Raw genomic sequence first — 24,383 nt, forward strand, 5'->3', positions numbered from 1 at the left:
TAAGCATTTTTCTGAAACTTTAGTTAAAATTGCAAATACACATGAAAATAATGCAAAGTCAATGCCATTGAAGCCAATGCTATAGTCCCTCACGAGACAATGAGTAATAAGAAGTGATACATCCAACCATATCAAATAAAAGCTTATCACAAGCCACATAATTAATAACCTTTTATTTAAATATTTTTAATAAACTTCAAATTTTATATTAACATTCAAATTTTTTCTTAAATATTTAATATTGATATATGTAAAAATTTCGGCAAATGTAATTATTACACCATGTTTATATTATTAATAATTCAATTATAAATTGTATTCATTTATTTTAAATTTTAATTTAATAATTTTCAAAATAATTTTTTATAATTTTCAAAATATGATTCATCAAAAAATAATAATTCAAATTGTGGAAAAAATTAAAAAATAAATCTTATTAAGCCGAGAGCCTCATTCTAGAGTTCAATGTAGAGGCTATGTGAGTATGTTCGTGCTCAATTTGGAATTGATACGTGTCCCTCTTAAAATGAAAATAAAATATTCTCTAAACAAAAAAACTATGTTGGTTAATATATGAGTATGTTCGTGCTCAATTTGGAATTGAGACGTGTCCCTCTTAAATTGAAAATAAAATATTCTCTAAATGCAAAAATAATGTGGGCTATAACCAACATAGATCAAAACACATTAAAATGATTTTTTGTTATCAATATATTTTTAAGTATAAGGTTTTGACAACCCATGGTATTTGAAACTTCATATATATCTATATATATAGGGGAGAAAATGTTGAAAGAAAATATTTTAATGTTGTATATAATAAAATATCCAATATGGGTTATGACTAAAATATTTTAACGTGAATTGATAAGGAAGTATACTTAAAAATATATTAACAAAAAAAAATCATTTTAATGTGCGCTAATAAAATGGCTCAATATACATGTTATGTAAAATATTTTATGTATTGTTTTATATATATATATAGATATCACATAAAACTATGAAAATAATAAATTTTTGTAGTTAAAACACTTGAAACAGTTTTGATATTTTACAACTCATCACACCAAAGCCATCGGGTAACTCTTTTAGAAATAACAATTTAACTATATCCATCCTCCTTAGCTTCTCCAACCCTACAAGGATATCCTCCAATTTAGGGAAATCTCTTAATATTCGACAACCTCCTAGGCATGGAACTGCACTCGTCACACCAAATCCATCGGGTAACTCTTATAGAAATAACATTTTAACTACATCCATCCTCCTTATTTTCTCAAACCCTACAAGGATCTCCAATTTTGGGGGGAAATCTCTTAATATTCGACAATTTAGTTATTGAAAAGCACATATCCACCCTGGGATCTTAACCAACAGGTTGGACTCTACAAAAGAGTGTTGAGCTCTACCATAAATTTCATCCACCCTGGGATCTTAACCAACAGATTGGACTCTACAAAAGAGTGTTGAGCTCTACCATAAATTTCATCCACCCTGGGATCTTAACCAACAGGTTGGACTCTAGAAAAGAGTGCTTAGCTCTACCATAAATTTCATGTCTTTAGTAATTCCTTCATCTATGACATCTATGGGCTTGGAAGCCCTTATCCCTACCATGTCACTTACTATTCCATTCAGCTATTTGAGGTGCTTTAGAGTGTGCAGATCCCAGAAGCTAGCATGAGCACGGTCTCCCCTGGGATCACATAGAAGTTTTCTCGATTGTGGTCTTGCTTGCCAGGGTTTTGAGAATCTTTCTGTTTTTTCATATTAAAGCGATTTAATATGAGTAACCAATTTTCTTGGATATCTATTTGAAGAAAGGCTAGCTTTTTCTTCATGATAGCTGAGATGGAAATAAAATACTAAAACTCAAATGTTGATTAGGTTGGCGTTTTTTATTTAAGTTGGATGGTAAAATTTTGGTTGGAATCTTGTAATTTTTCTTTTGAAAAGATTAGAATGTTGGAGTGTTTGAATAGTTTTTATGATGAAAATGGATTCAACACTATTAAAAAAATTTAGAGCACCCAAAATTTTGAAGTTCAAAAATTTCTGGAGAATTTTATCATCATCTTACCAGAATTTCCATTATTTTTCCACCTAATTTATGCATTTTTTAAACTATACTATTATAACATAAAGTTTCCATTACTTTCTCTATTATAATATAAAGTTTCCATTATTTTCTCAGCTTATTTGTGCATTTTTTAGACTACAATGTTATAATATAAGATATATAATTTTTTTTGTAAGTGAAACTTTAGTTGGAAATAAAATATTGAAATTCAAATGTTGATTAGGTAATCAACTTAAATCAATATTCAAGTATCCTGGAGGCAGGGACTCACAGATTTTATTTTCTAAAATCACTGAACCATGTATGATTGCGCCTCCAATAGCTTTTTAGGGTTTTAAGGATGGGATGCCTTTCCTAGAATGATAAAGAGATTTAGAGTTTTTTTAAGGGTTTTGGTAATGCAAAGTCTTCATAGCAAACTTTTTTAGTATGGATAATGGAGAACACATTATTGAGAGGTGAAGCATGAAGATTGAGATGGGAAACCCAATTTCCACTATATTATAATAGTAGAGAACGTGCTTAGCATCGATAAGCATGCACAACTGTGGAAACTACGTCAACCATCCTATAAAATCACAAAATGTCCTTATAAAATATTATAAAAGTGGGTACGCATATCAAGAATATTGAAAAAAATTCAAATTCGAACATATTGTAATACTGGGGAACCTCATTGACAATATTAAAGTGCAGAACTTGTCAAAACACAGGGAAGCCAAAGGACTCCACTAGCTATATAACTACTCACTAACTAGGGGTGAAGGGTTTGCTTTAATAATATATGTATATGTACAATGCTCTCTAAGGTTTTCATTTCAAAGATAATTTATTCATGCTTCTAAAACTCTCGTTCATCCTCCTCTTCCTCTGCAATTTGTGTCGAGATTTCTATTTAGCAATTCACAAAATGGATGCATCCTCCTCCATTGTTGCCTCTGCCTCGGACGTTGTATCCTCCTCCATTGCTACTCTGCCTCGGACATTGTATCCTCCTCCATTGCTGCCTTTGCCTCCACCATTGCATGTGCTTCCACCATTGCCTATGCTTCCACCACTGCATCCTCCTCCACCGCCGACTCTGCCTTCGCCACTGCTTAGTGGTACAAAGTCTTCATAAACCATCGCAACGTTGATGTGAAGAAAACCTTCGCCAAGTCTTTATACCTTTGCCTTCTAGAAAAAGGATTGAGGCCCAAGATGAAATGCCTGTTACGCCTACTGAGGTTAGGTGGACGCAGAGAAAAGATGGAAAGCATGCAAAGGCCCTAAAAGAATTAGCAGAGAAGAGAACTCATGAAGGGAAGTTGTAATATGACTCCAACATCTTTGAAAAATGGAGAAACACACTCTCTACTGTTGCAGACAATAACAGTTATGAGCTAGAGGTCTGCAATGGGTGAGAACTCAACCCTCACTCTCTAGATATGGTAATATTTTATATTTGATAAATAGATGTAGAGTTTTATTTATTTTCTCTTCAATAACTAGCAAGGAGTTAGAGATGGAGCTACTAGATAAGATTGTTGAATGCCTGTCTAAAATGTTGGAAAAACAAGGCTTGCACGTGGCTGAGTATCCAATAGGTTTGAATTGCAAGCTGAAATATTTTGAGGATACAGTGCTGTTGCAGAAATTGCAAAGAAAGAAACCTCACGTCGTGGGGATCGTGGGCTTAGGTGGCGTGGGAAAAATAACGTTGGAAAAAAAATTCTTTAATAGAAAGAAATCATATTATCTTAGATCCTGCTTTCTATCTGAAGTCAAAGATGATGTAGCATCTTTAAATTTGCCGCAATCAAAACTTTTGAAAGAACTGACCAATAAGCCAATAGACAGTGTTGATAATGTTCACGAAGGTAAAAAGATGCTCATACATGATCTCAAATCCTCTAATGCTTTAATAATCTTAGACGACATGGGTGATGTCGATTAGGTGAAAGCACTTCTGCGGGTTGAAATTCATGATATCTATTCGGAGAGCTTAATATTGATTACATCTACAGATATGGGTGTTCTCAGAAGCACAAGAGTTGAAATATCCTCAATTTATACGCTTACTGGGCTTAACACCCAACACTCATGAGAGCTCTTTTGCTCCCATGCCTTCAGCCAAGCTTATTCGCCCATAATATGAACATCTGATAAATAAGTTCTTAGAATCTTGTGATGGATTGCCTTTATCTTTCAAAGTACATGGGGCACATCTTTATGGAAAAGACAAATCAGAGTGGGAAGATGAATTGGGGAGTCTTCCAAGGGAGGTAAAGGGAAGCCTCAAATCCAAAACCTCCTAGTCTACCATGACACATGATCATTCGGATGCAGGTGACCGAGAGAGGCAACAGGGCTGTGATGGGAGATGATGGCCCTGGGCAACTACTGATGAAAATTACGCAAGAGTCACTGAAGGATGGAGACAGACAATCTGAGTCGACAGTGACTTTCTGCAAGGTCTGGCTTGGCTGAGAGGCAAAATTGCGCAAATTTTGGGAAGGACAGTTCAGGCTGCAGGAGGGCATGGGAGGCATGTTTTGTGCATTTTCTGGAACGAACAGTTAGCACGGGCTGGACAGCCAAATCTACGTAATTTTCTAGAGGAACGGTCGGGCTGCATGAGGGGTCAGTAGGCAGGGATTGCACTATTTTTTTGGGGAACTTCCTGGGAGATTGACAGCCAAAACTATGCAATTCCTAGAGGAAACTGCTAGTTGGTTGATGGGGTCACTGGCACCTAGAATTGCGCAATTCCCAAAGGTAACTGCCAGTTGGTTGTTGGGGTCACTGGCAGGTAGAACTACGTAATTCCCAGAGGGAACTGCCCGTTGGTTGCTGGGGTCACTAGCAGTCAGAACTACAGAATTCCCAGAGGGAACTGCCAGTTGGCTGTTGGGGTCACTGGCAGCAGAAATTGCACAATTCATGGAAGGAACAAGCAATCTACTACTGGGAGCTGCTGGATGCGAAAAAATGCACTAAGGTTGGGAGGTTGGCCTGCTAATCATCTCTGCGCAATTTTTGAGCTGAGCTGACTAATGGGCAGCAGGAGAATTGCTCATGAGCACTATGCAATTTCTGAGATGAACAGCTGGTCGACTGTCCGGGTGGCCAGCATGAGTGTTGTTTGAGTTGCTTGCGGGCAACACAACTTGAAAGAACTAGCTTGGTGCTTCTGTGCTGTTCTGGCTGACAGTCGATCAAGTCAAAAGCAGGGTGATGGTTCGGCTGTCAGTGAGGAGTCTGGTTGCCAGTACTTCAGCAAAATGACTAAGTGTGTGAACAGTCAAAAGATGCATAGGTGATCATACAAACACACACTCGCATGACTTGACGACAAACTGACCAAACCATCAAACGCACATGTTCAACATGACTGACCAACGGTGCAAGAAACGAGCGCGACACTCGTGATTGATCATTCATGATTGAGATGAAGCTTGTGCGACAGTGAATCTAACTCCGTGTGTGGGTGCGACAGATGCTTTCATGGCAAACACAACAAACACATACTAAAAAAAGGCTTTGAGCATAACCAAAACATGGTTGCAAGCATGACTTAGACATCAAGATGTAGAGACTTGAGTGCAATAAACAAGTAAGGCGAATGTAAAGACTCACATGAGCTCACGGAGTGAACCCAGGTGTGTGCAATCATCAAGTGAAACTCTTCAAGGGAGGCTCTGAAATTGGTGTAGACCAAAATTTTGGAGGGTGGTTGTAGCTGCTACAACACTTGGTGACACGTTGGTAGAACTCCAGCTTCTTTGTTTCAGTTCATTGCTAGCACAAGGCCTTAGTCTTTCGGGGAGTATTGAATCATTGTGTAGGTTAATTCAGTTTCCCCACTTACACCATGGACATACATGGTTCACCCTTTGCCAACTCAGTCAAACAAAATCAAAAGTTCAGCTTAGATCTTAGTGTTTTGAATCCGAGAAGGGTAGTTTAGCTCACGAGTTGAAGATTTTCAGAGTATAAGTTTTCATCTCTAGTGTTGCTCCACTGCCAGCAGGCCTAGAAAGTACCCCGGTGGAGTCCTGCAGGAACACACACATTGTTCCATTGCCAGTGAGCCTGGTCAGTACCCCGGTGGAGTTGCATGCTTCACCTCTCTACGCAGGAAGCCTTTCTCTTCTTTCACCTTTGTATTTTTTATTCTATTTTTAAGAGAACTGTGCATAGGCACTTATTTATTTTTAGGGCGGAAGAGGGATCCTGACTTATTGAGATAATAAGAGGTTGTTCCTTCATAGAAGCATATAAGACACCTCTAGTGACCAATTGGAGGAAGGAGGATTCCACTTCAGGTGAAGAGGTTAATGCTACCATTTACTGATAGTGAGTGGGTCCAATGATGTATCTTGTGAACACGCGACCATAGATGTGCTATGCAATCAACCATCTTAGCCAAGCTTTGGTTACACCGATCAAATTCCATTAGAAGGCAACGAAGCATGTTTATGGTACCTCAGAGGCCCTACCGAGTATGGATTATGGTACAGACAAATAGAGGGAGTGAAATTGTGTGGCTTCACAGATGCAGATTGAGCATCCGACCGAAATAGTACATCAAGTGGAATTTTCATTGTTGGCTCCATAGCAGTTTCCTCATACAGTAAGAAGCAAATATCTGTGGTACTTAGCTTGGTAGAAGTTCAAATGTGATCTATCGTAATAATCAGAGTTGCATTAGGCTCTCTGAGAATCTGGTATTTCAAGATTGATCCAAGAATATAGATATCTCGTATCATCATTTGTGTGACTATGTGAAGAGGTAGATAATGTTGCATACATTCTGACATAGGAACAAGATGCTAACATCTTGACAAAGACCTTGTTAAGAGGCAAGTTTGAATTCCACTGGTGCAGGATGTAGGTGGCTGAAAATCCCTTTCTTGTTAAGAGGGAGCGTTGAGAAGTGTAGCAATAAAGTCTCAATTGGACTTTGCCTTGGCCAAATTGAGAAAATTCGAATTTCCACATCAACAGACAACTTGGAGGCAGTTAACTGTGGTGACATGGCTCTTCTCACTCAGTTAGCTCAGTAAATTCAAGTTAGAGGGCTCGTATTTTAGTTAAGCATGTTTGATTGCTAAATTTTATTAATCCAGGTTAGTTATTTCCAGTTTTGTTTAGTTAAACTAGTTCTAACAGTTAATGGAACAAGTCGAAGTTCAGTTGTGTAATGGGACAATAGTCTAACTCAATGATCATCCAGTTAATGGATCAATCAACCACAAATAGCTCATGCATGCAAGGAATTCCTTTAAATAGGTTTGAAGGGGACACTCTTCAAGGCTGTAAAATTGAAATTAGCTTCATTAAAGAGAGTGTATATCCATTATCACATCATATGCTTGTCAAAAGTATCCTCTTACATAGGAGTCAAGTGCGTAGTCACATTGGGAACTTGGGTAGTGACATCCCCACTAATGGTCAATGATGGTCACTCTCTTCAACCATAGTCAACCCCATCAACCATTTCAACAATTTTTGTTACATTAATGTAACATTAGCATTAACATTAATGTATGTTTGATCATGGTCAACTTTGTCAACCTTGATTAACCTTATCAACTCTCCTTAAACATAGTCAACCATGGTCAATAAATTAACCTTACACATGTTAAGTAGCAAAACCATATTTACTAATATGGTTGTTCGATGACATTTTCAACTTTTTATATGCCAATTTAAATATGAAAATAACTATAATTAACATATATCAATTAACCTATATCGACTAGTATTAATTATTAATGAAGAATTTACTACTTATGATGTTCAAAAACCTAGATCTAGTTGTTTATTTTTAATGAAGAATTTACCAATGATTTTCAAAAACCTTGATGCAGTCGTTCAAACAATAAACGATGTATGAACGGGCCACTTCATATGGTTTTCTAGGGTTTTAACAATGGGAAGTCATTTTCGGATTGATAAAGAGTTTCATAGTATTTTTTTTTTTTTTTAAGTATTTTAATGATGCAAAGTCTTCTTGAAACAAATTTGTCTACGTATGGATAACAGAGACTGCACGAGTGAAGAACGAAGATTGAGGTCGATGGGCAAGTGGAATCCCAAATTTGCACATATTATAAGGTGGAGGGGAACATGAGACGCCCAACTTCCACTGTACTATAAAATTAGAGAACGTCCTCACGATGCACAAACGTGCACGGCTCTCTTGAAACTCCGTCCACAATCATAAAAAAGTCACAAAGCGTGACGAATTATTAAGTCAACAATTGTATAAAATCACAAAGCGGCTAACGAATTATTATAACAGTGGGTAATGTATATCACGAACGTTGCCAAGATCCAAATTCGAGCATAGTATAATACCGGGGAACGTCATCGCCAATCTTGAAGTGGAGAACTTGTCAAAGGCACAGCGAAGCCAGAAGACGAGGGCAAAGCGACAGGGCTTCACTGGCTGTATAACCGCACGCTAGCCAGGGTTGAACGGTTTGTTTTAATGATCTATATGTATCGATCCTCTCCAAGGTTTTCATTTCAAACGTAATTTCGCCAGGCTTCTGAAACTCCAATTCATCCTCCTCATCTGCAATTTGTGTCGACATTTCTATTTAATAATTTGCAATGGGTGCATCCTGCTGCACATCTGCCTCGGCCTCCAGCGCTGCATCGTCCTCCATTGCTGCCTCCGCGTCCACCGCTGCCCTCGCTTCCACCGTTGCATCCTCCTCCACTGCCGACTTCACCTCCGGCGCTGCTCAGTGGTACAGAGTTTTCATAAACCATCGCGGCGTTGATGTGAAGAAAACCTTCGCCAGGTCTCTATACCTTCGTCTTCTAGAAAAAGGATTGACAGCCTTTCTCGATGAAGATGAACTGCAACGGGGATATAACTTTCCTTTGCAAATAAAAAATGCTATCAGAAACGCCTCTGTCCATGTAGCAATATTCTCTCCCCGCTACGCTGAATCATATTGGTGCTTAGATGAACTCCTACTCATGTTGGAGTCAAAGTCTCCTATAATTCCTGTCTTTTACCGTGTCACACCTGCTGAGGTTCGGTGGACGGCAGGCAAAGATGGAAAGTATGCAAAGGCCCTAAAAGAACTGGCAGAAAAGAGAACTCATGAAGGGAAGCTTCGATATGATTCCAACATCATTGCAAATTGGAGAAACGCACTTTCGAGTGTTTCGAGCTAGAGGTCTGCAATGGGTGAGAACTCAACCTTCCCCCTCACTAGATATAGTATATTTTATGCTGGGTAAATACATATAGATGTTTGTTTCTCACTAGTTTTATTTGTTTTCTTTTAAATAACTAGCGAGGAGTTGGAGCTGGAGCTGGAGCTGCTAGATAAGATTGTTGAATGTCGGTTGAATGTTGGGGATTTTTCTTGTAAAATCCCAAAAACAAACAAACTGAACACACAGAGGCAATGCTTTGTTTCCTTCTCTCCACAGGATCTTTTGCACAGGGAAGTTTAAATTTTTTTTTCTTGAGAACAGAGTATTACACACCCACACAAAGAGATTTGTATTCATTAAAATATAATGCCTGATACATATTCATCCTCTTTTACTGAGAGGGATTCACCAAAAATACATTCAGCCAACAAAAATAAAACATTTGTATTCATTAAAATATAATGCCTGATACATATTCATCCTCTTTTACTGAGAGGGATTCACCAAAAATACATTCAGCCAACAAAAATAAAACTCTGTCTCCTCCTGAGAATTTACACTGTTGGTGTGTAAAAACCTATTTCCATTTACTGTTGTAAAACCCTTTTACATTTACTGGTGTGAAAACTATTTTACTCATACTGCTGTAAAAGAAATTTTTATAGATGCAGTAATAATAAAAAAAACATTATGTGCTCACACTCCTCGCACTGCTGTGCAATGTATATACTCCCTGCTTCAAAAAAAACAACACATATAAAAACTTTCTACTCCCTTTGTTCTGTCTTTATGCATTGCTGTGCAATAACCTTGTTTTCTTTTGCTGCCGCCTGCTCTGATTTCATCCCATGTGCGAAATGTAAAATATTACATCCCTTAAACTTATGCGCTCCCCCTTGTTTTTCTTAGCTTGCACTGCTGTGCAAAAACCTTGGTTTTCGCTGCTGCTTCGTTTCTCAATGGTCAATGCAACAAAAACTTAACATATATAATATGTATGCCATACAAAAAAAATATAATACGTAAGAGCATATGCCCATACCTCTGACTTATAAAAAAATATTAAAACTAAAGACTCTTACCAATACTTCTACGGACACAATTAAAGCATTGAATTTCTTTACCGGCGGTCAACCAAACTTCAACTTTACTCCACGCAAGTATTTAATGTAGGCTCGAATGCAGGTTGAAACGATGGACGGCAGAAATTGATGAGTTGCATCGGACGGTGGACAAGAATATCGGGAGCCCACTTCATGCCGAACGTTAGGCTCCGATAAACCTGTACGGAAGGAAAAATGCTGAGGACATGCGTCAAGATTTCATTGCATTGGAGTCGATTATACGGAAACCACTTCACACCAAAAGGCAGTCCGAAATCTATCAGGTGGTTTGCTGAAGCGGTTTTGTTGCTGCGTGCTGGCTGAGTCGGCAACTGACTGGCTGCCGTCGCTGTCCACATCCGCATCCACGCTGATTTCTGCTACAGTTGGAATTAATATTCCAACACTCCCCCTTAATTTCAACTGCTGTAAAATAACATCTTCCTCACATAGAGGGATTCACCAACTGCTTCAGATGCAGTTCCACAACCAATCAAAAGAGTCTTCCTCTTAACAAAGGGATTCACCTGAGACTGTGTTGAAGAGCACCTTCCTCTTGATAGAGGGATTCACCTGAGACTGTGTTGAAGAGCACCTTCCTCTTTAACAGAGGGATTCACCAGTCTATGCTGAAAAGCATCTTCCTCTTGATAGAGAGATTCACCGAAAGACAATAGATCTTCCTCTTAACAGAGGGATTCTCCAACATGCCTTCTTCAGAGGCACTTCAATCTGTCTCTTACATTCATTTAGCACATACGCGCTGCAGCGTATTGCCTTTTGTTTTCTCAACAGAACAACTGCAAAGATTTCACGCTGTTGTGTTTTCTTTACATTACATTTCACTTGCGCTACTGCGCATTCCCTTCCTATTGTTTTCACAATGAACAACAACCAAAACTTCACGCTGCTGCCTGCTCCCCTTCATTGATTACAATCACACTGCTACTGTGTCTCACTTGCATTTCAGATGCAAACAACAAAAACTGCATTCATATGCGTTGCTGCGCTTCTACCTTCTCTCTCAACAGACAACCACAAAACTTACATTACAATCCATATCTGCACTGCTGTGCATTTTTCCTTTTCTGCGCTCCTCTACGCTGCTGCGTCTACTCTGCTCTCTGTCTTCAAAATTAACACTGCTGAAGCGCTGCTATGTCTGCACTGCTGTGCATTTTTCAAAAACAAAATACTCTCTCTCTTCTGGAACAATTAATCTGTCCCAACTTACAAATTTTCACACTTACAGTAAAAAAACTGACTGCACTGCTGTGCATTTCATTCTCTGTCTCAGCAAAAAAAAATTACACTGCGCTGCACATGTTTCCCTTTCTTTTACTTCTTCGCACTACTGTGCGTTTCATCACTTCCAAAAAAAAATTTCCATCTGCTGCATATTACACTCACTCTGCTGTGTGTTTAATTTCACTGCATTCTCAAACACTGGGCATTTAAGCTTTGCTGCGTTTTGCCCTCTTCTCATTACCACAAAAAAAATTTCACTTCTGCACACTGCTGTATGTTTTTCTTCCTTTTGTTTTCAAAATGGACAATAACCAAAAAACTTCACTGCACTTACATTCGCACTGCTGTGCGTAAAAACATTTCTTTTCACCGCGCTGCTGCACTTCACATTTCAACGCTGCCCCTTTTTCTTCTCCGCACTTCTGTGCATATTGCATTGCATATGTGATAAAAAACAAAGCAAAAACATTACATTTTTCAACACCGCTGCGTATTACATTTCAGAGGGATTAACAAAAAGATTTCATTTGCGCTGCAATACATCCTCCACGCAATCTCCATGCCCTGCAGACTTTTCTTCTCTGCTCTTATGGCAGATTTAATTTCATATCTCTCCCTTATAAGAATATAATTCAGCAAGGATTTCATAAGAACCCATTCACCAATAGCTTCAGCGATAATGATCAAGAATTACAGGCTCCCCCTTAATGTATGCATTGTTTTCTTTCAGCAAAGTTTTCTCAAAAGAAACTTAGATCAGTTTGAGAGCTCAAGGGACTTTCAGACTGTATTTCCTTCTTTCTCCATACTTGTGTAACTTTCTTCTTTTGCATGGGTCTAGCTTGCGTAGGAGCCCATGTTAAGTTACAATCACGTGCCATATGCCCAATGTTATGACACTTGAAGCATTCTACATTGTTCATGAATAAGATTTCATGATTTCTTCTTGTAAAATTATTTCTTGAAGGTTGTCTGAGACTACAACATCTATCTCTATGAAATGCTCTACAGTCTTTTGCCATATGACCAAAGTTTGAGCAAGAATAACAATAACCAAAAAATGAACTTTGGTACCTGGGAGATGGAGGTTTCCTTGATGTACTTCTGAAGCCTTGCTGCCTTGAGATCCTTTGATGATAACCATTGCCTCTTACCTCTTTGACATCAGCTACATTTCTTCTTGGAGCTGGTTTTCTACTTGGAGTAGGATTTCTTCTATTGTAGCCTTGATCTTTCTCCTTGCCTTTGCTAGAACTAGGAGCATCACAATTTCTTTCTGGCTTCTTCACATCTCCTTTCCTTAAAGCATATTCATTCTTGTTTGAAGGTTCACCTACATACCCAAGTCCTGATTTATCAGATGGAGATCTGTGATAGCTGAGCATGTCATCCAAGGCTTGAGAGCTCTTCATGATTTTGTTCATCCCTTCAACCTTTTTCCTGAGGAGGACAATCTCTTCTTCCAATCTTTCACACTCATTATTCTTCTTTGCAAGTTGTTCCTCAATTTCTTCTTTGCTACGAGTAGCTTCAGCTGCTACTATTTTAAGGGAGATAATATCTGTCTTCATTTTAGAGATTTCTGCTTGACTGCTCTCCATTTTCTTTTTAGCTTCTTGTGCCTGCTTCCTGGCTTCTTGTAGTTCAGACTTAAGGGAGGAGACCTCTGCCTTGTACTGTCCAATCTCTTCTACAAGTTTGTTCACTCTCTTGTGCCTTTGTTCAAGTTGATTTGACAAGATATCTTCCTGCTTTTTTACTTTATTCAACTGATTTGTCATGGAGATGACTTCTTCATGATGCTTCCTCTTGCTTTGATCAAGTTCCTTCTTAAGCTTGGCAAGCTCTTCATCCCTTTCTTTTACTTGAAGTTTGATGAGGTCAATCTTCTCACTTTCAGCTTCTATGATGGGTTCAGAATTTTCTTCTTGACTGATGGTCATGGTCAGTGCTCCCTTTGCATGAAGGTCATGAAGTTTGTCCCATATATCCTTTGTTGATGAATATTTTCCTAGATTCTTCTTTACAGAATCAGGCAGTCCATCCAAGATTATTTTTGTTGCTTGTGCATTACACTCCTTGGATTCTCTATCCATCTTGCTATCATCAATCACTGATTCCCAAATTTCAATCCCTTGAGACTGTAAGACAGTCCTCATTTTTATTTCCCCCATATCAAAATTTCCATTAAATTTTGAAGCCTCAAATAGAATGCTTTCAAATAGATTGTCTTCTATTTTAGTAAAGGAGGGAGACACAACCTTAGGAGGATTGGAGGCTTTCTTCCTTGACCTTGCCATTCTTAACTATTTTTAAAATACTTGACTGTGTTTTTAAAATGACTCACTGTTTCTTCAACAGCAACACAGAAAATTAATCTGAGAAATACCTGAATCCTTTTGCCTGAGACTTCACTCTGCTGGAGAAGACTTACTGCTGCAAAAGTCTTTCCTTCAGCTTCTTTGACACCTTCAAAGAGCCTAAGCCAGCTCTGATACCACTGTTGGGGATTTTTCTGGTAAAATCCCAAAAACAAACAAACTGAACACACAGAGGCAATGCTCTGTTTCCTTCTCTCCACAGGATCTTTTGCACAGGGAAGCTTAAAAAAAAATTTCTTGAGAACAGAGTATTACACACCCACACAAAGAGATTTGTATTCATTAAAATATAATGCCTGATACATATTCATCCTCTTTTACTGAGAGGGATTCACCAAAAATACATTCAGCCAACAAAAATAAAACTCTGTCTCCTCCTGAGAATTTACACTGCTAGTGTGTAAAAACCCATTTTCATTTACTGCTGTAAAACCCTTTTACATTTACTGGTGTGAAAACTATTTTACTCATACTGCTGTAAAACAAATTTTTACATATGCAGTAATAATAAAAAAAAAAATTATGTGCTCACACTCCTCGCACTGTTGTGCAATGTATATACTCTCTGCTTCAAAAAAAACAACACATATAAAAACTTTCTACTCCCTCTGTTCTGTCTTTATGCACTGCTGTGCAATAACCTTGTTTTCTTTTGCTGCCGCCTGCTCTGATTTCATCCCATGTGCGAAATGTAAAATATTACATCCCTTAAACTTATGCGCTCCCCCTTGTTTTTCTTAGCTTGCACTGCTGTGCAAAAACCTTGGTTTTCGCTGCTGCTTCGTTTCTCAATGGTCAACGCAACAAAAACTTAACATATATAATATGTATGCCATACAAAAAAAATATAATACGTAAGAGCATATGCCCATACCTCCGACTTATAAAAAAACATTAAAACTAAAGACTCTTACCAATACTTCTACGGACACAATTAAAGCATTGAATTTCTTTACCGGCGGTCAACCAAACTTCAACTTTACTCCACGTAAGTATTTAATGCAGGCTCGAATGCAGGTTGAAACGATGGACGACGGAAATTGATGAGCTGCATCGGACGGTGGACAAGAATATCGGGAGCCCACTTCATGCCGAATGTTAGGCTCCGATAAACCTGTACGGAAGGAAAAATGCTGAGGACGCACGTCAAGATTTCATTGCATCGGAGTCGATTATACGGAAACCACTTCACACCAAAAGGCGGTCCGAAATCTGTCAGGTGGTTTGTTGAAGCTGATTTGTTGCTGCGTGCTGGCTGAGTCGGCAACTGACTGGCTGTCGTCACTGTCCACGTCCGCATCCAAGCTGATTTCTGCTGCAGTTGGAATTAATATTCCAACATTGAAAATGTTGGGAAAACCAGAGTTTCACGTAGCTGACTATCCAACAGGTTTGGATTGCAAGCTGAAAGAATTTGAGGATACAGTCCTGTTGCAGCAATCGCAAAGCGGGAAACCTCAGGTCGTGGGGATCGTGGGGTTAGGTGGCATGGGGAAAACAACTTTGGTAAAACAATTCTTCAATAAGAAGAAATCATATTATCTTAGATCATGCTTTTTATCTGAAGTCAAAGATCATGCAGCGTCTTTAAATTTGCTGCAAACAAAACTTTTGAAAGAACTGACTAATAAGCCAATAGACAGTGTTGATAATGTTCACGAAGGTAAAAATATGCTCATACAGGCTCTCAAATCCTCTAATGCTTTAATAATCTTAGACGACGTCGGCGATGTCGATCAGGTGAAAGCACTTCTGCAGGTTGAAACTCATGATTTATGTTCGGGGAGCTTAATATTGATTACATCTAGAGATACGGGTGTTCTCAGAAGCGCAAGAGTGGAAATGTCATCAATTTATACGCTTACTGGTCTTAACACCCAACACTCCAGAGAGCTCTTTTGCTCCCATGCCTTCAGCCAAGCCTATTCCCCCCTGGAATATGAACATCTGATAAATAAGTTCTTAGAATCCTGTGATGGATTGCCTTTATTGTTAAAAGTATATGGGGCACATCTTTATGGAAAAGACAAATCAGAGTGGCAAGACGAATTGGGGAGTCTTCCAAGGGAGGTAAAGGGAAGCCTTAAAATTAGTTATGATGACCTCAATGAAGAGGAATAACATATGTTTTTAGACATTGCATGTTTTCTCCGAGGACAACACAGGGATAGGCCATAAGCATATGGAACGGATCGGGCTGGAAAGGGAGAAGGGGGTTACAAAATCTACAGGATAGATGTCTTGTGGAAATTGGCAGTAAGAATCGCATACATATGCATGAGCACCTAAAAGATATCGGAAGAGATGTAGCTGAGAAGTCGTACCCATTTCGTCTTTGGCGTTGGACACAAAATGTTATGGATTATTTGTCACAACAATCATCTGTAAGTGTTCAGTCATAAAATTTTAGATTATTCAACAAAAGTTTGGGATCGTTTTTTTTTTAAATATCAATAATTTTAATTCATTATTTGTGTTAACGATCGTTTTTGAAGAATGGTCAGGTAATAACAGTGCAGGGACTAAATCTTATTGAAAATAATGATTACGGTTCTATATTGCGCCGTATTGCTCCCCAGATGTTGAGAATTCTTGATACTGAAGATACTGTGTTGGAGAGCACTTTGGGAACAGTGGAGTTACCCGGGATTTTATGGCTCCGGTGGAAAAAGTATCCATATTCTTCCCTGCCTTCCTGGATTTCAGTAAAGAACTTAAGGCATCTTGAAGTGTGGGGGAGCGAATTAAACACATTGTGGAAAAGTGAAAGCGAACCACAGGTGATCAGAAATGTTAGTTTCCGTGTTATCAGAAATGTGACCAGAGTGTTTAAATCAATTTCAAACGGTTTTTTTAAGATTTATCTGCAACGCATGTTTTAATATCTTTCTTGTGTTTAAACCATTGAACCTCGAACATTTTGCAGCTAGCAGTATTTTTGGAGGCGCTGTGTGTAATAGGGTGTGAGAAACTCAAGAGCATACCCGGTTGGGGTATTATACAAAGCTTCGGTGGCTAGATGTTACTCGATGCACTGAGTTAGAAGAACTACCGAGTATGGGAGCATTAACATCTTTAGTGGAGTTCGTCGCATTTGGATGTGTGAAGCTGAAGAGCATAACAGGGTTGGGACAGTGCACAAAGCTTAGCGCGCTCCATGTTGGTCACTGCTCTGAGTTAGAAGAACTGCCAAATATGGAAACACTGGCATCTATGGAGACGTTTTTCGCAGATGGATGTGGGTGTTGGAAATTTCTGTTTATTTCAAACACAAAAGAAATTTCATAGAGAACAACGTTATGATTTCAATACAGGATCTTTAATCATATAAAAAGAAAAACTGTTACAAAATAGTCTTCCGCTTCAGAGGGGTTACAACAGGAACGATCCAGTTCCAGAATCTGTTTTTAACTATCTTAGCACTGTTGTGCATTTACAGATAATTACAAAAACTCTTAGATTCTTTTACAACTTCTCTCTTACTCACTTAGAGACAGAACTTCTGTTCATTACACATTATATATGTTAAAATAAAAAAAGTATCTTCTAAAGCTTATCTGCGTATTGAATGCAACAAGCGGTGATGCCTTAAAAATGAAGTCGGCTGTTGGAAGCTCATAACTGATAAATGCTCTGCGGCCAGCTTTGCTGTAAGAAATCCATAATCCTTTTAATGCACCTGTACATGGTGCGTCCTTCTTGTTCTCGGTCATGCTATTGATTAAATGCTGTAGTTGAGCATTCAATGTCCAGGAGCTGGATTTGATCTTCCTTCTCCTTTGGGAACACAAATAGGTAAATGGCGAAAAGGCACTTATGGCGGTGGCGTGAACAAGGTAAGAACAAATAATGGTCGTTGGATCAAAACGTATGGACGGCTGAGATCAACTTGGTAGAAGGCGCGATCTGCGATAAGATCGCATCGCATGACAGACAAGGAGAGAAGGGCTTGACACGCAGAAGTTTAGAACTTGCGATCTACGATCTGCGATCGCATCGCAGACAATACAGGGATGCAGCGAAGGGTGACAAGGGAAAGTGCGATATGCGATCAGATCGCATCGCAGGTTACTGTAGTTGAAATTACATTCCAACACTCCCCTTTAATTTCAACTGCTGGGTTTCTTTTTGCATACCCAGGCATTTCCTGAAATGATCAAAACTTTTCTTTGTCAATGGTTTTGTGAAGATGTCGGCCAACTGATCCTCTGTTCTGCAGTGCTGCAAAACAATCTCACCATTGTTAACCAATTCACGTATGAAGTGAAATTTGGTGTCTACGTGCTTTGTCCTTTTATGAAAAACAGAGTTTTTAGACAATGTTATTGCTGAGCTATTGTCACAGTAAATGGTTGTGCCCTTTTCTTGTTCATGGCACAAATCTCTGAGAACTCTTCTCAGCCATACTGCTTGGCATGCTGCTGCTGTTGCTGCCACATACTCTGCCTCTACTGTTGACAAAGACACAACTGGTTGCTTCTTGGAAGCCCATGAGATGGCTCCCGATCCCATATGAAACACATATCCAGATGTGCTTTTCCTATCATCAACACTTCTAGCCCAATCACTGTCAGTGTAACCTGTCAACATGAAACTTTCAGAAGAGGAGTATAAAATACCAAACCCCTTCGTTCCATTCACATACCTTAGAATCCTCTTGGCTGCCTGCCAATGAGTCTCTTTCGGTTTTTCCATAAATCTGGAAATTAAACTCACAGCGTGCATAATGTCCGACCTAGTTGCAGTCAAGTACATAAGGCTGCCAACTATGCTCTTGTACAATTTTGGATCAAAATATTTGTTGTTGTCTTCTTTGGTCAATTTCAACCCCACTACAGTTGGAGTCACAACTGCCTTGCTGTTCTGCATGTTAAATATCTTCAACACTGCTTCTACATATTTATCTTGAGAAATGAAAACACCATTTTCACTTTGGTCTACTTCAATTCCAAGAAAATATCTTAAGAAGCCCAAGTCAGTCATTTCAAATTCACTTTTCATGACTGCTTTAAAATTAGCAATGAAAGAAGCATCATTGCTAGAAAAATCAGATCATCTACATATAAAACAACAATAATAATCTTACCATCATTCTGTTTTATGTAGAGTGTGGGTTCACCATCACACTTATCAAACCCATTCTCAGTCAGATAAGCATCTATTCTGCTGTACCATGCTCTTGGAGCCTGCTTCAGCCCATAAAGAGCCTTCTTCAGTTTACAAACTTTATGCTCTTGGCCTTCAACTTCATAGCACGGAGGTTGATCAACATAAACCTCTTCTTTTAACACTCCATTCAGGAATGCAGATTTAACATCTATCTGATAAATCTTCCATTTGTGTTGTGCTGCAATAGACAACACTGTTCTCATTGTTTCCATCCTTGCTACTGGTGCAAAGGTTTCATCATAGTCTTTGCCTTGTTGCTGCTTGTAGCCTTTCACAACAAGTCTTGCTTTGTGTCTGTCAATCTTGCCTTCAGCATTGCTTTTGGTCTTATAGACCCACTTAACTCCAATGGCATCTTTGCCTTCAGGGAGATCCACTAACTCCCATGTTTTACTCTTCTCAATTGCACCAATTTCTTCATTCATTGCTTTAATCCATTTATCTTCATTTACAGCATCTTCAAAATGAACTGGGTCATCAACATGACAATACAAAGCGAATAATGAATTCAGACCGGTATTGTTACTTACCTCTCCTTGTTCATAAATCTCATTCAGATCTATGAATCTTGGTCTTCTTGGTGTGCTAGGATTTCCATCCGAACTTGAGGATATTTCTGATCCCTGTGGTGTGCTTGAAGAAGCACTTCCTTGACTTCTCAAGGCTGTTCGAATTCCAGCTTGTGGTGTGGTTTGCTGTACTTGCTGTGGTGGAAGAGGAGCCACCAAGGAAGGATTATTTGCTACTGTCCCTTCCTCTTCTTCTTCATGAGACACTATTGTCTTCACATTCACTGTTTTTTCTAAGCTTCCATCCCAAGCTTCATCTTCAATGAACTGCACATCTCTGCTTACTATCAATTTCTTGGTGGATGGATTATAGAGTTTGTATGCTTTTGAATCATTACAATAGCCAATAAAGACACACTTCTCCCCCTTACTGTCAAGCTTCTTCCTTAGCTGATCCGGTACATGTGCATATGCTACACAACCGAATACTCTCATGTGAGTGACCGTTTGCTTTTGACCACTCCATGCTTCTTCTGGTACTTTGTTCATGACAGCTTTAGTTGGGCATCTATTCAAGATGTAAACTGCGCAAGTGACAGCTTCTGCCCAATACTCATGCGGTAAGTGCTTTGCCTTTAGCATACTTCTGACCATGTCAAGAATGGTCCTATTCTTCCTTTCGGCAACACCGTTTTGCTGAGGTGTATACCTGGTGGTGAACTGCTTTTGTATGCCATTCTCTCTGCAAAAACGCAGGAAGTCTTTGGAGATGTATTCTCCTCCTCTATCTGTTCTGAGCACTTTGATATAATGCCCACACTGCTTCTCAACAAGAGTTTTGAAGTGGCGGAATTTCTCAAACACTTCACTCTTCTGTTTCAACATATACACCCATGTCTTTCTGGTGTAATCATCAATGAAAGTTAAAACATATTTATTTCCAGATAATGATGGTATTTGCATCGGTCCACACACATCAGAGTGAACAATTTCCAAGGGTTCTTTTGCCCTTATATTCTTTCCTGCTAGAAAGCTTTCTCTATGTTGCTTGCCCAAGCTGCAGCCTTCACAAAGGCTGTCCGGTTTCTCAATCAATGGCAATCCCTTTACCATTCTCTTTCTGTGCAACAGATTCAAGCCTCCGAAATTGAGATGTCCAAATCTCAAGTGCCACAACCAATTCTCATCTTTCACTTGTTCCTGAAAGACTTCTTGTGTTACGGCTGCAATAGTTCTTCCTTCCTTCAAATTTGCCCTGAGTTTGAGAGGAAACATTCTATTGCTGGTCATCTGCACCTGTGAAATGATCTTATTACTTGGAGGTATGTCTCTGATTGTACACATATCATCTTTGAAGAACACATTGTAACCTTTGTTAATGAGCTGTCCAATGCTCAAAAGATTACATTTCAGACCAGGTACATAGTATACCTCTGGAACAATCATCTGTTCTCCATTTTTTGCTCGGATACTGACTCTGCCCTTGCCCTTGACAGATATCTTGTCATCAGTCCCTATTGTTACCTCAGATTTCACATTTTCATCCATATTGGAAAACATTGCAGTATTTCCAGTCATGTGATTACTACAACCTGAGTCTAAGAACCAAAAATCTTCTTGTTTGTCTTGTGCTATGTTACATGTTAACAGCACGTTCTTTGGGTTCTTATCTTTTTCATTTGCAAATTTAGCATTCCGCCTACTATTCATGTCATTTTGTTTTTTCCTACATTCATTGGCATAGTGCCCATATTTCTTACAATAATGACATTGGACTTGGGATTTGTCATACCTTTGTCCATGAGCTTGCTGTTTGCTTGAACCTTCATGTTGGTTCTGATTGCAGCTCCTTCCGCTTGTGCTTGCAGGATTATTTCTGCCTTTGTTTTGGCTTCTTCCACGACCTCTATTATTTGCTCTGCCTCGACCTCTTCCTTGGCCGAAAGACATCTGAGTCTTGAATGCTTGCTCAAAAGAGGAATCTGTTCCTCTACTCAGTCTGTGTTCATGAGACATAAGAGAAGCACTCAGTTCATCTACTGTGAACTGTGAGAGATCCTTTGTTTCTTCTATTGCTACCACAATAGCTTCAAACCTTGAGGGTAAACATCTCAAGATCTTCTCTATAATCCTTCTTTCTTCAAGAATCTCACCATGAGATCTTATCTGGGTTATCAACCCAATAACCTGAGTGAAGAATGAATCTATTGTATCAGACTCCTTCATGCTGAGTGTTTCAAAGTCTCTCCTCAACATCTGCAACTTTGCAGCCTTCACTTTCTCCATGCCTTGGTAGGCAGTTTTGAGAATATCCCATGCCTCCTTGGATTTTGTTGCTGCTGCAATCCGCGGAAAAACACTTTCATGTACTGATTGGAAGAGAAAAAAGAGGGCTTTGGCATCCTTCTTTCTGTCGCTCTTCAACTAGTCTCTTTCTGCCACTGTTAAAGCAGCCAATGCTGTCGCATATGCCGGTTCAGCATAGCCAGTTTCAACCAGCTCCCATATTCCTTGAGAAGCAAACAATGATTTCATTGTTATGGACCAATAACTGTAGTTTTTCCCATTAAACTGTGGCAGTTGGGGATTTGTCAAATCAGTTCCAGCATCTGCCATCTTAACCTGTATAAATAAAGAAGAGATATTGACTGTATATTTAAAACAAGCAAAGAACTTTCTTTGCTAGAGAAAAATCGCTCACTAAGCTTCTTACAGCTCCTACAGTGAAAAACAAACTCTGTTTTTGACTCACTGAGTGCCTGACTAGCTCTGATACCATGTTGGAAATTTCTGTTTATTTAAAACACAAAAGAAATTTCACAGAGAATAACGCTCTGATTTCAATACAGGATCTTTAATCATATAAAAAGAAAAACTGTTGCAAAATAGTCTTCCTCTTCAGAGGGGTTACAACAGGAATGATCCAGTTCCAGAATCTGTTTTTAACTATCTTAGCACTGCTGTTCGTTTACAGATAATTACAAAAACTCTTAGATTCTTTTACAACTTCTCTCTTACTCACTTAGAGACAGAACTTCTGTTCATTACACATTATATATGTTAAAATAAAAAAAATATCTTCTAAAGCTTATCTGCGTATTGAATGCAGCAAGAGGTGATGCCTTAAAAATGAATTCGGCTGTTGGAAGCTCATAACTGATAAAATGCTCTGCGGCCAGCTTTGCTGTAAGAAATCCATAATCCTTTTAATGCGCCTGTACATGGTGCGTCCTTCTTGTTCTCGGCCATGCTATTGATTAAATGTTGTAGCTGAGCATTCAATGTCCAGGAGCTGGATTTGATCTTCCTTCTCCTTTGGGAACACAAATAGGTAAATGGCGAAAAGACACTTATGGCGGTGGCGTGAACAAGGTAAGAACAAATAATGGCCGTTGGATCAAAACGTATGGACGGCTGAGATCAACTTGGTAGAAGGTGCGATCTGCGATAAGATCGCATCGCATGGCAGACAAGGAGCGAAGGGCTTAACGCGCAGAAGTTTAGAACTTGCGATCTGCGATCTGCGATCGCATCGCAAATATCGCATCGCAGACAATACAGGGATGCAGCGAAGGGTGACAAGGGAAAGTGCGATATGCGATCAGATCGCATCGCAGGTTACTGTAGTTGAAATTACATTCCAACAGTGGGAAGCTGAAGAGGATACCGGGGTTGGGACAGTGCACAAAGCTTAGGCTGCTCAGTCTTGGTGAGTGCTCTGAGTTAGAACAACTACCAAGTATGGGAGCATTAACATCTTTAGAGGAGTTCAGCGCATCTGGATGTGTGAAGCTGAAGAGGATAACAGGGTTGGGACAGTGCACAAAGCTTAGGGTGATCCATGTTGGTCAATGCTACGAGTTATAAGAACTGCCAAATATGGAAACGCTGGCATCTATGGAGAGGTTTTACGCATATGGATGTGGCAAGCTGAAGAGGATACGAGGTTTATTGCAGTTGACAAGTCTCAGAGAACTAATTGTCCTTGGGTGCAATGAATTAGAAGAAGTGGAAGACGTTGAACATTGTACATGGTTGGACAAGCTTGATCTCTCTAGATGTCCCAAATTACAGTGTCCCCTGTGGGAGTAGTTGACTGGTTTCACAGGCAATTGAAGGCAAGCATGCTAGCTACATGAAAAAAAAAGAAAGAAGACGCAGTGTTTGCGACACAGCAATAGCCATGACATACATACAATGTAAACTTTATATTTAATTATACTATATATATATATAAATAAGAGAAAGGCTTCCATCAGTTATTATCTAGTTCGTGTTTTTGATAAAATAGTAGCATGCTTATATATTAATGGGAGCGTGGTAACATGAAGGGAAAGTGGCGGTGGCATCCAATCATGCTTTGAGACTTTACTCGTTATTTTTTTGAAAATTGAATTTTTTTTTGGGTCTTTTTATAATAATTAAAGATGAAATTGTTAATATTTTTAGTTTTTTTCAGCACGGTTTATTTAAAATTTAGTTGAATTTGGGAAAATTGTAATGTTAAATTGTAATGTAATGTCCATGAGTGTGTTTGGTTTTTTTTAGAACTTGAGTTCAGTCTTACTTTTATAAATGTAATTTAATTTTTACATTTATAAATACAATTTAAAGACCAAAATATAGCTTATTAACTTCTATTTTTCATGATTAATGCATAGTTGATATCCAAAACTAAACATATCATATAAGTTTAATAAAAAGATGTCGCATAGTATTAATTAAA

At 38.8% G+C, this 24,383-nt stretch overlaps 2 protein-coding genes across 2 annotated transcripts; both read left to right on the top strand.

Annotated features, from left to right (window-relative positions):
- The first annotated feature begins 8,686 nt into the window (after positions 1-8,686).
- LOC149266867 (putative 2' cyclic ADP-D-ribose synthase BdTIR) lies at positions 8,687-9,262 on the top strand. The gene has a single exon (XM_089409410.1). It carries the CDS (start codon positions 8,687-8,689, stop codon positions 9,260-9,262), a length of 576 nt encoding a protein of 191 aa, XP_089265536.1.
- Positions 9,263-15,326: 6,064 nt separating this feature from the next.
- On the top strand, positions 15,327-16,100 carry LOC149266868 (disease resistance protein RUN1-like). The gene has a single exon (XM_089409415.1). The coding sequence runs from the start codon at positions 15,327-15,329 to the stop codon at positions 16,098-16,100; it is 774 nt and encodes a 257-aa protein (XP_089265541.1).
- The last annotated feature ends 8,283 nt before the right edge of the window (positions 16,101-24,383 follow it).

Source organism: Pinus tabuliformis, chromosome 6 (genome assembly GCF_031772625.1).
Source record: "Pinus tabuliformis cultivar Carrire ecotype Pingquan chromosome 6, CPIR1, whole genome shotgun sequence".
NCBI classification, from domain to species: Eukaryota; Viridiplantae; Streptophyta; class Pinopsida; order Pinales; family Pinaceae; genus Pinus; species Pinus tabuliformis.

Bases quoted from the DNA above. Each gene is read 5' to 3' on its own strand.
- LOC149266867 (XM_089409410.1), top strand. From the start codon at position 8,687: ATGGGTGCATCCTGCTGCACATCTGCCTCGGCCTCCAGCGCTGCATCG.
- LOC149266868 (XM_089409415.1), top strand. From the start codon at position 15,327: ATGTTGGGAAAACCAGAGTTTCACGTAGCTGACTATCCAACAGGTTTG.